The 19,547-nt window shown below is 44.4% G+C and overlaps 1 protein-coding gene across 2 annotated transcripts in view; it reads right to left on the reverse strand.

Moving 5' to 3' along the window:
- Positions 1–1,970: 1,970 nt before the first annotated feature.
- The window catches only part of mtmr6 (myotubularin related protein 6), a 48,994-nt gene continuing 31,417 nt past the window's right edge, over positions 1,971–19,547 (reverse strand). The window contains exons 5-15 of one of the 2 annotated variants that reach the window (XM_084326206.1): positions 16,579–16,707; positions 16,062–16,196; positions 15,478–15,610; positions 15,183–15,292; positions 13,297–13,422; positions 12,738–12,787; positions 8,013–8,106; positions 7,448–7,554; positions 6,858–6,992; positions 4,834–4,963; positions 1,971–2,569 (exon numbers count right to left, since the gene is read on the reverse strand). In XM_084326206.1, coding sequence (XP_084182332.1) covers positions 2,219–2,569; positions 4,834–4,963; positions 6,858–6,992; positions 7,448–7,554; positions 8,013–8,106; positions 12,738–12,787; positions 13,297–13,422; positions 15,183–15,292; positions 15,478–15,610; positions 16,062–16,196; positions 16,579–16,707 — 1,500 coding nt within the window. In that variant the 3' untranslated portion in view covers positions 1,971–2,218. Of the gene's footprint in view, positions 2,582–4,833; positions 4,964–6,857; positions 6,993–7,447; positions 7,555–8,012; positions 8,107–12,737; positions 12,788–13,296; positions 13,423–15,182; positions 15,293–15,477; positions 15,611–16,061; positions 16,197–16,578; positions 16,708–19,547 lie in introns of both variants that reach the window. The other variant, XM_084326205.1, reaches the window with a different exon arrangement.

Genomic DNA, 19,547 nt, shown 5'->3' on the forward strand with positions numbered 1-19,547 from the left:
CCAATTCCTCTCTCCCCTTCCTGGTTGTTGCTCGCATGTGCCCCCCACTGGTCGGTCTAGGGAGGGTTGATAGATACTATCGCATGTCCCCTCCGATACATGCAGTCAGCCAGCCACTTCTTTTCACCTGCCAGCACGGACTCTCATTGGTGAGGTGTAACGTGTGGGAGGCTCACACTGCCCTCACCATCTCCCTCCCTCGCTGTGCAGGCGCCCTGACCGACCTGTAGGAGTTGCTGTTTACAACGACCAGAATACCACCCCACCGGCTTCCCTCTCGCTGACTGCCAATTGAGCCAGTATGACGGCCGGCCAAGCTGGAGGCAACGCTGACAGCCGGATTCGATACCAGTGTCTCACGCGTTGGTGACGAGCGCTTAGTCCACTGCGCCACCCAGCCGCCTTTCTACCGGTTGTTTTGACTCCGTTCTTGAGTAGTATTTCACACTGAAGTGAATGGGACCCTCCCGCATATTCCCACCCAATCAACCAGTATGGAGGCTGTGTCAATAAGACAAACTGACAGGTACACACACCCAAAATAATACCCCCTTCTGTATAACCGAACAAATATTCAAGAAGACTCAATGAGATCGTTTTTTATTCATTTATTCTGTTCGTTCATTAATTCTCTATATAGTGCTTTTTGACATTCTTAGAAAACAAGCTTTTTTTTGTCTAAGTGCAGTAAATGACATTTATAATGTGGCTTTCAATAGAGATTTAGAGACTATACACACACACACACACACACACACACACACGCACGCACGCACTCATTCATCCATCCATCCAGCCATCCAGGCCATTCTGGACCATGATGTCATCAAAATGTAATCATATACTGAACAATGAACCCCCAAGACACACACACACACACACGTCACATAGTACATGGAAATAATCCTTAGTTTTTGTTTCAACGTACTGAGAGTATCAGGTACCTGTGGTTTACTGCATGGGGTGTTCAGATTAACCTCTTAACTGGCACCCAGAAAAGTGGCCATTTTTAAACTTGAACTTGAGGACTGCATACTTTTTCTGAAAAGCGTATCTTTATACTTTATACTTATAGCACATGCATAGGCCTGGTCTCTTTTGAAAGATAACACTCTGAAGTTTCTGATACAATAAAGAAAGATCACTTTTAGTGCTAATGAAATAGAGTAACATAAGTCAGTTGTAGAAAACCTTGTTTTTTTGTAGTAGATTCAGATTCAAGGGGTTTATTTGTCATGTACCAGGGCATACAGTGAAATGCGGGAAGTTGCAATATCCAAATATAGTATTTCCAAAGCCTGAAGTCTTATGTAGTACATGTCCAAATTTCATAAAGATCCATTCAGAAATGAGTGATTAGGAGCGATTTTGGTAAACTGTGGAGAGAAAAAGCTCTCTGAACCATTTCCTCATTGACTTCAATTCATTCTGCGTTTTTTTCTCTTCCTGTTTTCGCTCGTGACTTTTCACCTAGATACCTGACTCGCAGATCCCCACGTGGGGTATCATTGTAGCCACATTGGCTACAACCCTGTCCAATCATTTTCGAGATCGCCAAATGATTGACGGAGCTAGAGCTCCGGGAGTGGTCATCGAAAAAAGAAAAGCTCTGCCGTGTATTTTGGCGCACGCCTCACATAATTATAGGCATGTAACTCGAGAACCGCTTAACGGATTTTGTCGCCTGAAAGGGCGATTGACAGGCAACAAATAGGGCTTTAATTGTATATATATATATATATATATATATATATATATATATATATATATTATTATATTATATTATATTATATTATATTATATTATTAAAAAAATGCAGACCCGAGCCGCTAGAGGTCGGAAAGGTGGCGCGTCACGCCGGTGGGCAAATCGTCCTCAAGAGGGCCGGGTCGGTGCCAGTTAAGAGGTTAACTTTCACAACTTTCTGGACCTCACCATATCGCCCCCCCCCCCCCCCCCCACCAAACCCCACCCGTCTGGCACTCCGAGCAGGATAAAACAAACGCCAAGGATTATTTGTAAATACTATTTGACAGGTCTCACTCACTCACTCTCACACACACACACACAGACAGGGCATGTGCGCGCACAGGTTTGAAAGCACAGGCATGCCACAACACACACACACCCGTACACTGCACGCACACACAACCCCTCCTTCTCAGAGTCCCACCAGTCCTCCAGTATCCCACAATCCCGCCTGCTTGGTTGGTACTTCTCAACAGGTCATGCGGGCCACTCCATACTCCAGACTAACCACACCTGGCTCGGCGTTGGCCGGCACCTTGTTGTATGTCCCTTTCAGGTCACCGTAGCTCTGCTTCCTGCTTTCCGTGGCGCTGCTGCCCTCTACTGTCCGCTCCGTGTCGCTGCACTCTGTGACCTCCTCGCCCAGCTCCTCTTCCTCCTCCTCCTCCTCCTCCTCTTGCTGCTGGGCCTCCTTGCGGCTGAGCGGAGCCCCCAGGATGAGGGAGTGGGGCCGTGGGGGGAAGGGGTTGGGGTGGGAGTGATGGTGGTCCTGCGTGGGAGGGGGCGCGATGGGGTTAGAGGTCACAGGGGTCACTCCCAGCTGTTGGAGCCGCTGGGGAGGGCGAGAGAGTGAGAGAGAGAGAGAATCCTTGATCAGTGATGCTTGAAATGCTTGCAGTCTGAATAAAACCATGTGACACTACCTGTCTGTTCCTGGATCAGTAGTATAGACCTTGTACAGTCTGAATAAAACCATGTGACACTACCTGTCTGTACAAGGTCTATACTACTGATCCAGGAACAGTCTGAATAAAACCATGTGACACGACCTACCTGTACAAGGTCTATACTACTGATCCAGGAACAGTCTGAATAAAACCATGTGACATGACTTGTCTGTACAAGGTCTACTCTCTACTACTGATCCAGGAACAGTCTGAATAAAACCATGTGACGCGACCTGTCTGTACAAGGTCTACTCTCTACTACTGATCCAGGAACAGTCTGAATAAAACCATGTGACATGACCTGTCTGTACAAGATCTATACTACTGATCCAGGAACAGTCTGAATAAAACCATGTGACGCGACCTGTCTGTACAAGGTCTCTACTACTGATCCAGGAACAGTCTGAATAAAACCATGTGACGCGACTTGTCTGTACAAGGTCTCTACTACTGATCCAGGAACAGTCTGAATAAAACCATGTGACACGACCCGTCTGTACAAGATCTATACTACTGATCCAGGAACAGTCTGAATAAAACCATGTGACACTACCTGTCTGTACAAGGTCTCTACTACTGATCCAGGAACAGTCTGAATAAAACCATGTGACGCGACTTGTCTGTACAAGACCTATACTACTGATCCAGGAACAGTCTGAATAAAACCATGTGACGCGACTTGTCTGTACAAGACCTATACTACTGATCCAGGAACAGTGAATAAAACAATGTGACACGGCCGGTCTGCACATGGCTATAAACTACTGATCCAGGAACAGTCTGAATAAAACCATGTGACACGGCCGGTCTGCACATGGCTATAAACTACTGATCCAGGAACAGTCTGAATAAAACCATGCGACACGGCCGGTCTGCACATGGCTATAAACTACTGATCCAGGAACAGTCTGAATAAAACAATGTGACACGGCCGGTCTGCACATGGCTATAAACTACTGATCCAGGAACAGTCTGAATAAAACCATGCGACACGGCCGGTCTGCACATGGCTATAAACTACTGATCCAGGAACAGTCTGAATAAAACAATGTGACACGGCCGGTCTGCACATGGCTATAAACTACTGATCCAGGAACACAGTGTGTGTATATATATATATATATATATATATATATATATATATATATATATGCCTGCAGGGTGTATGTATAGCTTTCCCTAAACAATGGAATAGGGATGCAGTGTCACTATGACAGCGTGCCAGCGCCACAATGTGTTAAAATAAATAAGAAGAAGAAGAAAGATGATGTACTGTATATATATATATTTTTTTTTTTTCAGTCTCCAGGGTGTATATATATTTATATACAGTATATATGTGTGTATACTCAGTCTCCAGGGTGTATATATGTATATACAGTATATATGTGTGTATACTCAGTCTCCAGGGTGTATATATATTTATATTAGGGATGGGCATTTTAAAGAAAAATCCAGATCGATTGATCGCATGCTATACTCGAGGGAAAAAAAACGTAAAAAAAGAATTTATTCGAAATATATATATTTAAAAAAAAAATTGTTCATTCACTATATATGTTTAAGGAAACCAACAAACAGTTATAATCTTACATATACATGTGAAAAGATATGTAAAAAAAAACAAAAATCATCTAAACAATTTATAATTTCGATGATTTTTTTTAAATTTTTCTCATAGCTACGAGTACTCACGCCCATCCCTAATTTATATACAGTATATATGTGTGTATACTCACAGTCTCCAGGGCCTGCAGGGTGTATATATATTTATATACAGTATATATATGTGTCTATACTCACAGTCTCCAGGGCCTGCAGGGTGTATATATATTTATATACAGTATATATATATGAGTCTATACTCACAGTCTCCAGGGCCTGCAGGGTGTATATATATTTATATACAGTATTAATATATATGAGTCTATACTCACAGTCTCCAGGGCCTGCAGGGTGTATATATATTTATATACAGTATATATATGAGTCTATACTCACAGTCTCCAGGGCCTGCAGGGTGTATATATATTTATATACAGTATTAATATATATGAGTATATACTCACAGTCTCCAGGTCCTGCAGGGTGTATATATATTTATATACAGTATTAATATATATGAGTATATACTCACAGTCTCCAGGTCCTGCAGGGTGCTCTCCAGGGTCTTGCGGCTGTTTTCTTTCAGGGTGAAGTTGGCCTTCAGGATACACTGACGGGGGTGCATGGAGCGGTCAAATTGGTGGTACATGTTCCTCCAGAACCTAGCGGGGACACACACACACACACCACACACACACACGCGGTGACGGAAAAGGCATGGTTCCCATTTCAAACAAATGTAAAATCCCTGACTTTTTTTTAAAGAATTTCCATCCCTAGTATGGATCCTTTCCATGACCTGAAATGTAATTGTTCCTGGTATATAGCAGGGTGGAGGACAGACAGACAGACAGACACTACTAACTTGGGCCTTGTACAGACTAAAACGATTTTGATCCGTTTAGTTTTCGTTTCGTTTTAAGGTTTCCGTAAAAACGAAAACGTCTCAAGATAATAAGTGAGGGCGGCTGATTGGCGCAGTGGGCAAGGCACTCGCCACTAACGCAGGAGACGCTGGGTTCGAGCCCAGCTCTCGGCGTTGCTACCAGCTGGCCGGTCGTTCATACTAACACAATTGGCAAGTGTTAGAGGGTGGGAAGCTGGTGGGTGGCGATTGGACGTTGTGGACAGCGACTCCTACAGGTCGGTTTGGTGACGCCGGTGCGGCGGAAGCAGGAGTATCGGGGGCAGCGTGAGCCTCCCACGCGTTACTCCTCGCCACTGAGAGTTCGAGCTGCGACAGGCTGCCTCCTCGTGTACCGGAGGGGACACGTGATGCAAGGCTTCTGTCCTCACTACAACCGACCAGTGGGAGGCATAGTCTAGCAACGTTCAAGACAGGGGAGGGGAGAATTGGATAATACGACATTGGGATGGGAGAAAAATAGAAAATGGGGAGAAAAGTGGATACAAAAAAAAAGATAATAAGTGCATGCCACAAATTTACAAAATAAATGTCTTTCCCGTTTCTTTTATTTTGAAAACCCCCGACCGGAAGTGTTATAGTGTCTGTTGCTAGCAGCTTAACTTGTGTCGGCCGGTTCTGTGCTTTTCGAGCTAACGTAACGTCATTAGTTTCCAAAGGAGGAGAGAAAGACCGCGGCTCACATGCAGCTCAAACTACCTGTTGGAATAAATTAATTGATTGATGTTTAACTTGTCCCTGTGTGTGTCCAGTAATTTCGACTAGCAAACTGGGTTTTCAGAAAAAGGCCAGCTATGTGACGCTAATCTCTAGTTAGTATCGTGTATTGCATCAGTGTAATAAGTGTAAGCACAGCAGAGCCCCGCTCCGCTTCAGACAGATAGAGCACAGCATATGTAAAACTGTAAAAGCCCGATCAAGCTCAATAGCTGTACATGCCATTGTTGTGATGTTTTCACACGTGGGGTAAGGGAGAGGTGGGCTATCGCGTCATCGGTTCAGGAGAAGACGCGTATCGCTTGTAAAGATGGTGACACAATGGGGGGCATCTTCAGAATTGCGCACTCTGGGAGCTGGTATCAGAAAGTATCGTCTTCAGGCTGCCAGAACGCAGTTCCGTGTGGCAGAACGGTGCAAGCGATCAAATACTTTGCCTAAAACGACCAAAATCGTTTTAGTCTGGACATGGCCTTGAAGTGATATAGCAGGGTGGAGAACAGAGACAGACTACTAACTTGAAGTGATATGGCAGGGTGGATGATGGACAGAGACTACTAACTTGAAGTGATATGGCAGGGTGGATGATGGACAGAGACTACTAACTTGAAGTGATATGGCAGGGTGGATGATGGACAGAGACTACTAACTTGAAGTGATATGGCAGGGTGGATGATGGACAGAGACTACTAACTTGAAGTGATATGGCAGGGTGGATGATGGACAGAGACTACTAACTTGAAGTGATATGGCAGGGTGGATGATGGACAGAGACTACTAACTTGAAGTGATATGGCAGGGTGGATGATGGACAGAGACTACTAACTTGAAGTGATATGGCAGGGTGGATGATGGACAGAGACTACTAACTTGAAGTGATATGGCAGGGTGGATGATGGACAGAGACTACTAACTTGAAGTGATATGGCAGGGTGGATGGCTCCAGCACTGGGTGTCTCTCTACGTAGGTAGGGCTGTAGAAAGGGTTCATATAGTTCCGCGGTTCACTCATCAGGAAGGCCCACAGGGAGTGGGTCCTCTCCCTCAGCCTAGATAGAGTGAGAGAGAAACAGAGAGATAGAGAGAAAGAAAGAGAGACAGTGAGTGACAAGTCACCTGACACACGTTGATGCTGTCACCCGACTATCCATTTTCTACTTCCATCTACTGTATTTTCTACTATTAACTATCTGTTTTTGAATTAATGTTTAGCTTTTCAATGTTTAATCTAGCCAACCATAAAGCCATTTGGACTGAATTGAAAGAGAGAGAGAGAGAGAGATACAGAGGGAAGAGAAAGAGATGGGGAGAGAGAGAGAGAGAGAGAGAGAGAGAGAGAGAGAGAAAGAGAGAGAGAGAGAGAGGCAGAGAAAGACAGAGGAGAGAGATACAGGGGGAAGAGAAAGAGATGGGGAGAGAGAGAGGGATAGATAGATGTAGCCATCATAGAATTGAATACATTTTCAGCCATGTGTGTTACGAGTGAAATGTGTGTCTGACTCACTGTAGCTCCTCTCTCTGTCTCTGGTTGTTTCCCAGGAAGTTTCCATACTGACAGGAGTGGACATGCTCGTGGATCTGAAGGAGGAACCACTCGGTGAACTCAAAGGCCTGGAGAGAGAGAACACAGAGTTACAGAGACACGCTACAGGTCCCAGGACCGTCGTTCAGGTGAGATGTTAAACCCAGGTCCAGACAACGTGGCAACATTATGGGAAATGGAACTTTCCATCTTCTCCAGAGTCGGACAAGAAGATAAGATACCAATTTCATCTCTGTGCGTTCAGTAGAAAGCTATCAGGCTGCAAGCTAGCTTAACACAAATGAATGGAAGCGGATACGGACCACTAGCCTAGCTGTTGGCCAAAAACACCTCTCCTGTGGTCCGTATACACTTCCATTAATTTGTGAAAAGGTGCTTTGTATCCTATGACTGGAAAAGTGCTGACGCTATACCAATGTGGTTATTCATTCACAAACCCACACATTATGTACTAAATCTATACTACGGTTTGCAAAGAAGACAATGAAATATACAACTGTATGTTTGTTCACACACACACACACACCTGTGGGAACTGCTCAGAGAGTTGCCAGACACACTCCAGGAACTGCGTGAAGACAGGAGACACCTCCTTAGGATCCCCGTCCAGCTGGTCACACCTGACAAGAGGTCAAAGGTCACACACTAGTTATGGATAGAAGAGACCATACCATAACTTGAAGGTCACAGTGCACAGAGTTTACTTATGTAAACAAAATGCAGTGCTGGGTGATATGAAAAGAAATTCAGTATTTCTTCAGATGGATATATCAAGATACCTGTTCATGTATGCAAAATCACAAGTGTGGCTACATAAGTGGAGTTCCGGACTCATGAGTGGTTGTAGCTACGGCTGTGGGGGTGCTGGAGACATGATCCAATACACTTTTATAAGCCTGAGTCTCCTGAACACGGAGCGACCAATCGCAAGTCAATTGGCACTTTCTCGGCCGAGCTAGAGTAATTTCTCCGCACCTACTCCCGAACTACGCATGCGCAGATTGATGAACCTAGACTCCGTGGGCAATCTGCGCAGGAGACTCAGGCGTATAAAAGTATATTGGATCATGTCTCCCGCACCCCCACAGCCGTAGCTACAACCACTTAATGTCAAGGCTCTCATCCACATTCATTAATTTTCTCCCCCCGCTGTCTCTCCCATCATTTCAGAATACCGGAAGTGTTGCGGTGGTCTATACAAAGAAAATATCAGTGTGTAACCGTGCCACACTGTTGCAGTTTAAATTCCTACACCGTCTGATATAAAATTAACCCCCAGAAAATGTCAGTACTAGTAGGGACCTATACTCATTGTGTTTGGTCCCGTCCTAAAATTCAAGCATATTGGATGGACATTTTACAAGATGTGGAACAAATGGGTTTTAAATATGAAACCCGTCTTTGCTCCTGGGTCATCCAAATCAAGATGCAATTGTTGGTGCTAGTTTAAGATTTGTTTATTAAGGACAATGCAAATTAATGAACATCATTTACATGAGTGTATGCATAACATCACAGCATGATAAGGACGTAAATATGCCGGGAATAGCACAGGGCTAATTTCCACCCGTAGTCCTACATAAAACAGACACAAAACGGACCTTACAACGTTCATTCATAAAAACTGACATCACTGACATGACCACACTAACATGACATTCAGTCAGTACAACATCACTAACATCCCTAATGATCGCGAGAGGTTAAGCGTTGGGCCGTGACGTCAGTGGAGTCACTCCAAGCAGTGCTGGGAAGCACAGAATGGAGTGTATTCCGTGATAACACAGCCAATATTAACGAATACACCGAAACGGTGATTGACTATGTCTGTACTCAGGTAGAAGTAATAATCCCCACCACCAAAATTAATATCTACCCAAATCAAAAGCCCTGGGTAGACAAATCCGTCCGTGAGGCTCTGAAAGTGCGCACATCAGCATACAACACCGGGCTGGTGACAGGCAACATGGAAGAACACAAGATGGCAAGATACAACGTCAGGAGAGCAGTAATAGAGGCAAAACGGCGTTACAGGGATAAAGTTGAACTTCAGTTTGAACAGGCTGACTCTAGAGGCATGTGGCAGGGCCTCAGAACAATGACAGACTACAAAGGAACCCCCCTCAAACTGAACAGTGACATCTCCTTAGCAAATGATCTCAACTCCTTCTATGCGAGGTTTGAGGCTGTGAATAACAACACCAGCCTACAAACCACGGCAATGGGGGGGGGGGGTCTGCTGATGGAGACTCAGTGTTCAGGGTAACAGAGCATGAGGTGAGACGGATCTTTAAAAAAGTGGATATCAGGAAGGCAGCAGGACCGGACGGCATCCCCGGCCGCGTCCTAAAAGTCTGTGCCGACCAACTGGCCCCGGTATTCACTGACATCTTCAACCTGTCCTTGGAACAGGCCGTCATCCCCACCTGTCTGAAGAAGTCCACCATCATCCCTGTACCCAAAAAATCTACGCCCGCTTGCCTCAACGACTACCGCCCTGTAGCCCTCACCTCCATAGCCATGAAGTGCTTTGAGAAGCTAGTGAAGGGCTACATCTGTTCCTCCCTCCCCATCAACCTGGACCCTCTGCAATTTGCATATCGCCCCAACAGGTCCACGGAGGACGCCATAGCCCATGTGCTGCACACAGCAGCATCACATCTGGACAAGAGGAAGGGGAACTATGTGAGAATGCTGTTCATCGACTACAGCTCAGCATTCAATACCATAGTCCCCTCCAAACTCATAGCCAAGCTCAGGGACCTGGGCTTGAACTATGACCTGTGCCAGTGGGTCCTGGACTTCCTGACGGGCAGACCCCAGGTGGTAAGAGCCGGCAACTGCACCTCCTCATCCATCACGCTCAACATAGGGGCCCCCCAGGGCTGTGTTCTGAGCCCCCTCCTCTACTCCCTGTACACACATGACTGCGTAGCACAGCGGAACAACAACACCATCATCAAATTTGCTGATGACACAGTAGTGGTGGGCCTGATCTCTGCCAACGACGAAAGGGCCTACCTGGAAGAGGTAGAGAACCTGTCACAGTGGTGTCAGGAGAACTGCCTCTCCCTGAACGTCAGCAAAACAAAAGAGATGATTGTGGACTTCAGGAGGTCGGGGGTCAAGGACTACAGCCCCCTCAGCATCGACGGGGCACCAGTTGAGAGAGTGAACAGTTTCAAGTACCTCGGAGCCCACATATCCGAGGACTTGACATGGACCACACACATTGACAGTGTTGTGAAGAAGGCACGACAACGCCTCTACTTCCTCAGGCGCCTAAGGAAGTTCCAAGTCAGTCAGAAGATCCTTAGGAACTTCTACTCATGTACAATAGAGAGCATCCTGACCGGCAACATCACCTCCTGGTTTGGGAATAGCACTGCACAAGACCGTAGCAGACTACAAAGAGTGACACGTTCAGCCGAACGCACAATTAGAGGGGGGCTTCCCACCCTCCAGAACATTTACAACAAGCGGTGCAAGGGGAAGGCTAAGAGAATTATTAAGGACTCGAGCCACCCGAACAACTGCCTCTTTGAACTGCTGCCGTCAGGCAAGCGATACCGGAGTCTTATGGCGAGCACAGAAAGACTCAGAAGGAGCTTCTATCCCCAGGCCATCAGGCTGCTAAACGAACAATAATCGCTAAACGAACAATAATCACTATGCAACAACCATCAAATGCACACAGCACACACACCCACACGCACACACACACTCACTCAAACAAACAACACACTGCAGCACCCACTCTCCACACTTTAGATCACACAAACACACTTACACTTTATATTTATTGATAAAGGATTTGCACTACAACTCGTACACCTACTGTGAATTGTACCTAAACTGCACCTCGTCCATTTATGCCTTGCACTATATAGTATTGTATACTAGTACACTGCACAGTATTGTATATTGTATGGTAACTACGTCTACGAACATTGTACATATGTCTAAACTGAACACTGTGACCTCTTTTTTTTTCTTCTAATTTTTACTATGTTTTTATTTCATACTTATCTTGTCATGCACAGTCTCTGGAGCGCAACAGTAAGAAGCATTTTGTACAAAAGTATTCTGTACTTCTGTATGACAACTATTAAAGAAACTTGAAACTTGAGTGCATATTTGGCTGTCTAACAGTCATTTCCTGAGTTGGCCCCTAAAGGTGGACAGGGTGGTACATTCCCTTAAGGGGACCGGAAGGTTGTTCCATGTTCCACTTCCCTTTATCGATAGAACTTTTTTGCTGAAGGCGGTCTTTCTAAAATGGACCTCTCCTCAGTTCTGGCAGATTGTATGATATCCTTGCATATGCTGCAAGGAAGAACATCTTTCTGTCATGGATAAATGACAAGTGTCTTAAAATAGTGTTTTACTCTTGAATACTTGACCAGTGTATAAAGATATGGACTCCATGCCTCCTTTTTTTCCAATTCTACAGTTGCTTCAACTCTCTCAGGTGTGTTCCTTGACTAGCTATGGACTTTCTCTTCTGTACCTAGCTGTGGTTGTGATGCCCCTTTGTCATGCGAGTTTCCCTGATATGATATGATTGCCGTTGTGTCCTTGGGCAAGACACTTAACCTACTTGCCTCGTATGAATGTGTATGCATGTGAATGAATGTTGGTGGTGGTCGGAGGGGCCGTAGGCGTTGATTATTCGCCACGCTTCCGTGAGTCTGCCTCAGGGCAGCTCTGGCTGCAATTGTAGCTTACCACCACCGGTATGACTGTGTATGAACGAATAATGGACTCTGTGAAGCGCTCTGAGTCAGAGCAACAGTCAGTCAAGAGAAGAGCGCTATATAAATCCAATCCATTATTATTATTATATCATATGCGGATATGTTTATTTGCATTTTCATATATTGTATACTTCTAACCGTCAATATTTATCATGCCGACTGTGTGGATACATGGTGCGTTTGTGAAAAAGGAAACATTTTATAAACACACTTGGGAAAATAAATAATATATCTCTCAATATTTTAGAAATTTTAGTTCATATGTGGTTAGCATTTATTTAGATGACAGAATTGTGCGCAACAACATTGTGAAATCATAATGTCATAACGATATTATCCTGATTCGATAAACAATAATATTGAATTGTCGCTCAACCTACTAAAACTATCCAGTTGATCTGATATTGAATTATCACTCAACTCTTCTAAAACTATCCAGCTGATAATATTGAATTATCGCTCAACCTACTAAAACAATCCCGCTGAAACCTCACCTGTCTGCAAACTTGTGACCAAAGGAAATCCAGTCTTTTTCTATCAGTACCTGAGAGAGAGAGAGAGCGAGAGAGAAAGAGAGAGAGAGCGAGAGCGAGAGAGAGACATTCACTCTGTTGTGTTGATCCTTTGATTAGGAAAGTGGAAAAAAAGACAGAACCTCAAGCCTTGGGCCTCAAGACATGATGTTTATATTAGCTCTTGTGCTCTGGTACTTTTATCCAGTAGTAAGATGTAGTGTGTGTGTGTGTGCGTGCGTGCGTGCGTGCGTGCGTGCGTGCGTGCGTGCGTGCGTGTGTGTGTGTGTGTGTGTGTATATACATTTATATGTATGTATGTATTGTGCTACCATGAAGCCCTTGATAGTGTGATAGTAGCGTAGTGCAGTATTGTGTGTGTGTGTGTGTGTGTGTGTGTGTGCGTGTTTGTATATACATTATATGTGTGTATTGTGTTACCATGAAGCCTTTGATAGTAGCGTAGTGCAGTATTGTGTGTGTGTGTCTATGTGCGTGTTTGTATATAGTATATATACATTATATGTGTGTATTGTGTTACCATGAAGCCTTTGATAGTGCGGTAGTAAGGATCCATCAGAAGGGCCCCCAGGGAGCAGACTTGGGCTGTTCTGTCCCAGCCATCTGAACAGTGGACCAATACACTGGCCCCTTCCACTGTGACTGCCTGTAGGGGTGGAGAGGAGGATTTACTCAATTCTATTTAACCAGGCAAGTCCATTAAAATCTAAATCAAAATCAAAATAATATAATATTTATTTACAGGCTAGTAAGGTACTGAGAGTAGATAACATAGTTTGCATAGAAAGGACAAAATAAAGAAGGATTCAATAATTTCACAGCGATATATCATCACTTATAGATACTGGACTGTATAGGACTGTGAGGCTCTGTATACCCCCCCCCCCCCATGCTGCTTTGACACCTGAATTTCCCCAAGGGAATTAATAAAGGATCATCTTATCTTATTTAATGACTCAACCATACAACTGTCCTCTGACGCCCCCTGGTGGCATAAAAGATGAGGTGCAGGGAGAGGGAACATTAAAGGGGAACTATTTTACTATTTCTTTCACTATTTGGGCACTTTTACACAATTCCTGTGAGTTTATGGAACACCTCTGTAATTATATATATTTTTTAATTCATTGTTTTGTATTTCTAATCAAGTCCTCAAAAACAGCATTTTTCTACCTCAAGATCTCGAGCTGTTTTGAGCCTGGCCACCTAAACCACTGCGACGCGGCGCCGGCGCCTGAACATTAACATGCAGCGGTGTCTTTCTGACATCACAAATAATCACATTTTCAGATGACTCAGTTCAGTGAGGGTGAATATTGTGAGAGGAGAATTGGAAGAATGCGCCAATATGAGAATTAGAGACATAGATCATATTAATATAAGTCCACATAGCTAGGAAACAATGCTAAACACTGAAAAAGGCCATTTATAAGATAGTTCCCCTTTAAAGTATGGAGGGCCAAAGGCCCAAATTGAACAGCCGTCAGTGGGATACAGGCCAAATATAATGCTATTGGACATTTATATTTACAAATGTTACAAGTAAGTAGAGCTTCTTAGGTTTCCTAGATGATCGAGACCCTTACATTCCTTGTAATTAGACACTTTTCTAATATAATATCTTTGTAGAAGTTATTCAATTCAACACAGACTGAAAACAAAATATCTTGCACTCTCATGAAACACTTTGAACTAGTTTGTGATGAAGGGCCACATCTGGGCTGGAAGCCCTACTTACAGCAGCCGTGGGTTCAGAAGCGATTAAATAATCTCAGTGATTCATGGAGCACAGTTGATGACGGTTAATTGAACAAGTGACAGAATCTGATCCGACAACACCACTTCTGTTCAAGCGAGGCGAAGAGGAAAAGGAAAACGGTGAAAAAGATCTGCTATCTTGACTCGTTGACCAATGAGAAGAGGGGGACAACATCTGCTATGGTAAATGGTACATTTATATAGCGCTTTACAATTTGTTCCTCACATTTTTACCTATTCACGCACACACCGAAGGCGGAAACACCCATGCAAGGTGCCAACCTGCTCATCGGGAGCAATTAGGGGTTAAGTGTCTTGCTCAAGGACACTTCGACACGCTGCCGGGGAGGAGCAGGAATCAAACCGGGAACCTCTGGATTACCAGACGACTGCTCTACATCCACTGAGCCACTGTTGCCCCTATCCTGACTTGTTGATCAATGAGAAGAGGGGACAACATCTGCTATCCTGACTCATTGACCAATGAGGAGAACAAGCAGCAATATAGACCGTTTCATAAACCTTGTATTTTGGCCCCGGTGTATTTCCTGTTGTAGTGTTGGCTACTACAGTGATTGGGGGGCCAAGCGGTTTCCCTAGCAACAGAATTCTTCCTGGACTGTGGGAGTGGAGAGAGGAGATGCTCACCTTGACGAGAAAGATGGCTGCATCTACAACAGCCTTGATATGTCTCAGCCAGCCACAGCTCTCCAACCCCATCAGATAATCACTCATGGACAGAGAGCGAGTCCCTATCACTGAGAGAGAGAGGGAGAGAGAGAGAGAGAGACAGAGAGAGACAGAGACAGACAGATTAATAACTATATACATACACTAACTCTCTGACACACACACATGGTTATGTATATATATAATATGTGTGTGTGTGTGTGTGTGTGTGTGTGTGTGTGTGTGCCTGTCTGTGTGTGTGTGCCTGCACTACCTTCCAGTAGTTTCTGCAGGCTGGTTCTCATCACATGGATGTTCTCGATGCCGACGAACTGGAAACGGATGTTTGAGTAGTTGTCTTCATTCTCATAACCTTTACCCGCTGCTCTGTTAGCCAGAGCATTCAGCTGGAGAGAGGGATAGAAGGATGGAGGGAGAGGGATGGAGGGAGAGGGGAAGAGAGGGAGAGAAGGATGGAGGGAGAAAGGGAGAAAAGGATGGAGGGAGGGAAAGGGGTGGAGGGGAGAGGGAGAGAAGGATGGGGAAAGATGAAGGATGAAGGGAGAGAGAGGAGATGGGGAGGAAGAGAGTGGGGTGGAGGATAAAAGAATGAGAGAAAATTTTCCAGAATACTTCCGTACATTTTTATTTATTGATGCATTGTACATTTCATGTAGATGGCCATTCCTTGTTTGTCGTGTGTTTTTTTCCTTTTCTCGTTCATAGCGTATCGTCACCAACGTTCAATGCAGAGCCATTCAAGAAAAAACTTTTTTTTTAATACAAGTAATGGATATCATCAACTTCTATGAAAAACACTGATAAGAGGGGCTTCACTCTGGCCGTCACCAGGGTTACCTTGGGCCTTGTATCCATGACGTAGACGAAGCGGGAGTTGTGATTGGCTTTGCAGATGGCCTGCAGCATGCTCTCATCCTCCAGGCATCGTGCACTGAACCCAGAGAGAGGCTGGCTGCACCGGCACACGGCTGCCTGCAGGAGAGAGTAGTCGAGCACAGAGCACGCTGATCACGACTAGGACACAGACACAGCTAATGGCAGTCAGTCATTTCACTGGTATATTAGCAATCAATGTGTGTGTGTGTTAGACTATATAGAAAACTCCTATCTTGTCAACTTTAATTTATAAAAGGTTCCCCGTATTAAAAATAGTACCTTCGTCTCTTGGTATGAGAATGTGAGCACATTCTAAAACGTTGTCGTCTAAAATGTACTGTAGAAGTTAGCGACTCGATTTTAGGGACGTTTTTTCGGTTTCTTGGTAGAACAGTGGAAGGGCCCTTTATCCATTTCAATCCTCTGGCTAATGGCGTGGGGTTAAGGGATTAAGAGTTCAGTCGGGGTGAGACGGTACCTTTTTCTCTTGATAGAAGTACGTCAGTACAGGGAAACGTCCTTTGCTCCTGAACTTGGAGCTCCCAACGATGATGGGTTTACTGGCTGTGATGGGAACGTACAAGTCCCGAGGGTAGGTCTCGCACACCTGGGACACACACAGACACACACAGGGTTTACTGGCTGTGATGGGAACGTACAAGTCCCGAGGGTAGGTCTCGCACACCTGGGACACACACAGACACACACAGGGTTTACTGGCTGTGATGGGAACGTACAAGTCCCGAGGGTAGGTCTCGCACACCTGGGACACACACAGACACACACAGGGTTTCAAACGACCAGACCAGAAATAGCAGTGGCCAATCAGAGCGCAAAACGCGAACGCGGAAGCATGAACCGGTTGGTATTCGAATACAGGCACCTGGGACACACACACACACACACACACACACACACAGACAGACAGACAGACACACAGGGTTTACTGGCTGTGATGGGAACGTACAAGTCCCGAGGGTAGGTCTCACACACACAGACACACACAGAGTAAACAATACAACTATTCTATGAACTATAGGTTCAAAGGGTCAAAGTTGGTATCAAACAGGAGGGAAGACTGTCAAGTTTTAAACTGTGGATACCAAACAGAGAAGGTAAAGACAACATTGAACAGTTTTTTTTTATCCACTTTTTCTCCCATTTTTCTATATTTTTCTCCCATCCCAATTTCGTATCATCCAATTAAACCCTCCCCTGTCACGGACGCTGTTTCTTGCCTCCCACAAGCCGGCTGCAATGTGGACTAAGTCATACATAGCACAAGTCCCCTCCGGTACTTGAGGTAACAGCAGTCGCATCTTTTCACCTGCGCAGCTCGATCTCTCAGTGGCGAGGAGTAACCCGTGGGAGGCTCACGCTGCCCCCGACACTTCCTGATTCTACTGTGCAGGCGCACCAACCGACCTGTAGGAGTCGCTGTCCACAACGCCAGATCCCCACCCATCAGTTTCCCACCCCCTAATGTGTATTAGTACGGACGATCAGCTAAACTGAAAGCAAATGTGGAGCGCTGGGCTCGAACTGACGAGCCCAGCGTCTCCAGCATTTCGTGGCGAGTGCCTTGCCCACTACGCCACGTAGCCGCCCCTGACAACATTGAACTGTTAAACAGTAATCCAGAACTATTTTATTGCACTGTAAAAAACTGATTTTATATGTCTGCACTTTACGGCATGTGCTCATTTTATGTCTATTCTACTATTTTATTGCACTATTTTATCGTACTCTTTTTATTATTGTCTATTTAAAACGGAATCAAACCATAAACAAGGTGGCCTGTTGGGATGTTAGATCCTAATGTAAAGATTTTATATGTCTGCACTTTATGTGCTCATTTTATACCTGTCTTTTTTCAGTTGTGAAGCACTTTGAGCTGCAGTTTCTGTATGAAAGGTGCTATACAAATAAAGTTTATTATTATAATATTCTGATTTTATTAGCATAACGTAACTAGGGATGCACCGATCTCACTTTTTCAGTTGCGATACTGATTGTCATTTTCATTGGTCATTTTGGGGTCATTGCACAAAGATCCTTGAGATATAATATATCTTTTCCATTAGAGAGAGTTAATGTGTCAGAAAGGCAGCAAATCCAGTCACTTTGCTTCGATTTCTGGCACATTAGATGTGTTTCTTGGTATCGGGGAAACTCTCCGATACCAATATTCTATTTTAGTAACGGTATCAGTGCAACCCCAAACGACTTTGAGCTTCGGAGAGGTAAAAGATCAACCCTTCTTCTGGGCCTGTGGAGGCCTGTCATCGCTCTAATGTAGGAGTGCTGAACTATGACCCATTATTAAAGACCTTTCTTTTACTTAAGACCCCAGCCTTCAAAGTCTGGAGGTTTGGGATGGAAATAAAGACTCCAAGTACTAAAACGTACAAAGTACCAAACAAATATTGATCCAATCCACTATCCACCATCTGCAACTACTGAACAATATATAATTAGGCTACTAGTTTGAGCTCATAAGACAAAACGTTTGAGATGTAAATACATCTTTCTTTAAAGTCTTGAAAGATCATTGAGGTTTACAGTGATGTCCAGATACAGTACATAGACAACATTTAAAAGAAAGAATAATCAGTTCAAACAATTACATCCTGAATTAGAGTGGTTTGTGTGACCATTGTGAAATGTGAACACATTGGTTCATCCCTACTCCATTCAAAAGCATTAAAGGAACACGCCAACATCAAAGAGGAAGATAGATAAGATAATCTGTGCATTCAGTATAAAGCTATCTGGCTGCAAGCTAGCCTAGCTTAGCACAAATGCATGGAAGTGGATACTAACCACTCAGCAAGACCGACGGCTTCTCAGTTACAGTGGGTGACAATATTGTCACAAGGAAAGATGAAATTACCTACCTGGGTTCCATCCTAGAGGCTAATCTTTCCTGTGACAAAATGGCATCCAATGTAATAAAAAAAAGTCAACCAACAAACTCGATTCTTGTACCGGATCTCCTCTCTGGTAAACAAGAATACCCTGAAGACTCTTGGCAGGAGCACTCATTCAAGGGTACTACGACTATGCTTGCACCTCATGGTACCAAAGCACCTCAAAGGCACTAAAAACCAAATTACAAACATCCCCTTAACAATTGTATGTATTGAGCTGTACTGTACCCATTCTGCAATCTGTTAATAAACTTTTCAATCAATCAATCAATCAATCAGCCTAGCTTAAAACTCTGGGAGAGGTGTTTTTGGCCAACAGCCAGGCTAGCTGGTCCGAAGTTGGTCCATTAATTTGTGCTAAGCTAGGCTAGCGTGCAGCTGGATAGCTTTCTACTGAACGCACAGAGAGGAAATTGGTATCCATCTTCTTGTCTGACTCTGGAGAAATCAGCATTTCCCAAGACATATTTCAGGATTTTTCTGTGTTATTAAGAGTTTAAAGTTGCCGTCAGACCAC

Source organism: Notolepis coatsorum (assembly GCF_963971535.1).
Source record: "Notolepis coatsorum genome assembly, chromosome: 12".
Taxonomy (NCBI): Eukaryota; Metazoa; Chordata; class Actinopteri; order Aulopiformes; family Paralepididae; genus Notolepis; species Notolepis coatsorum.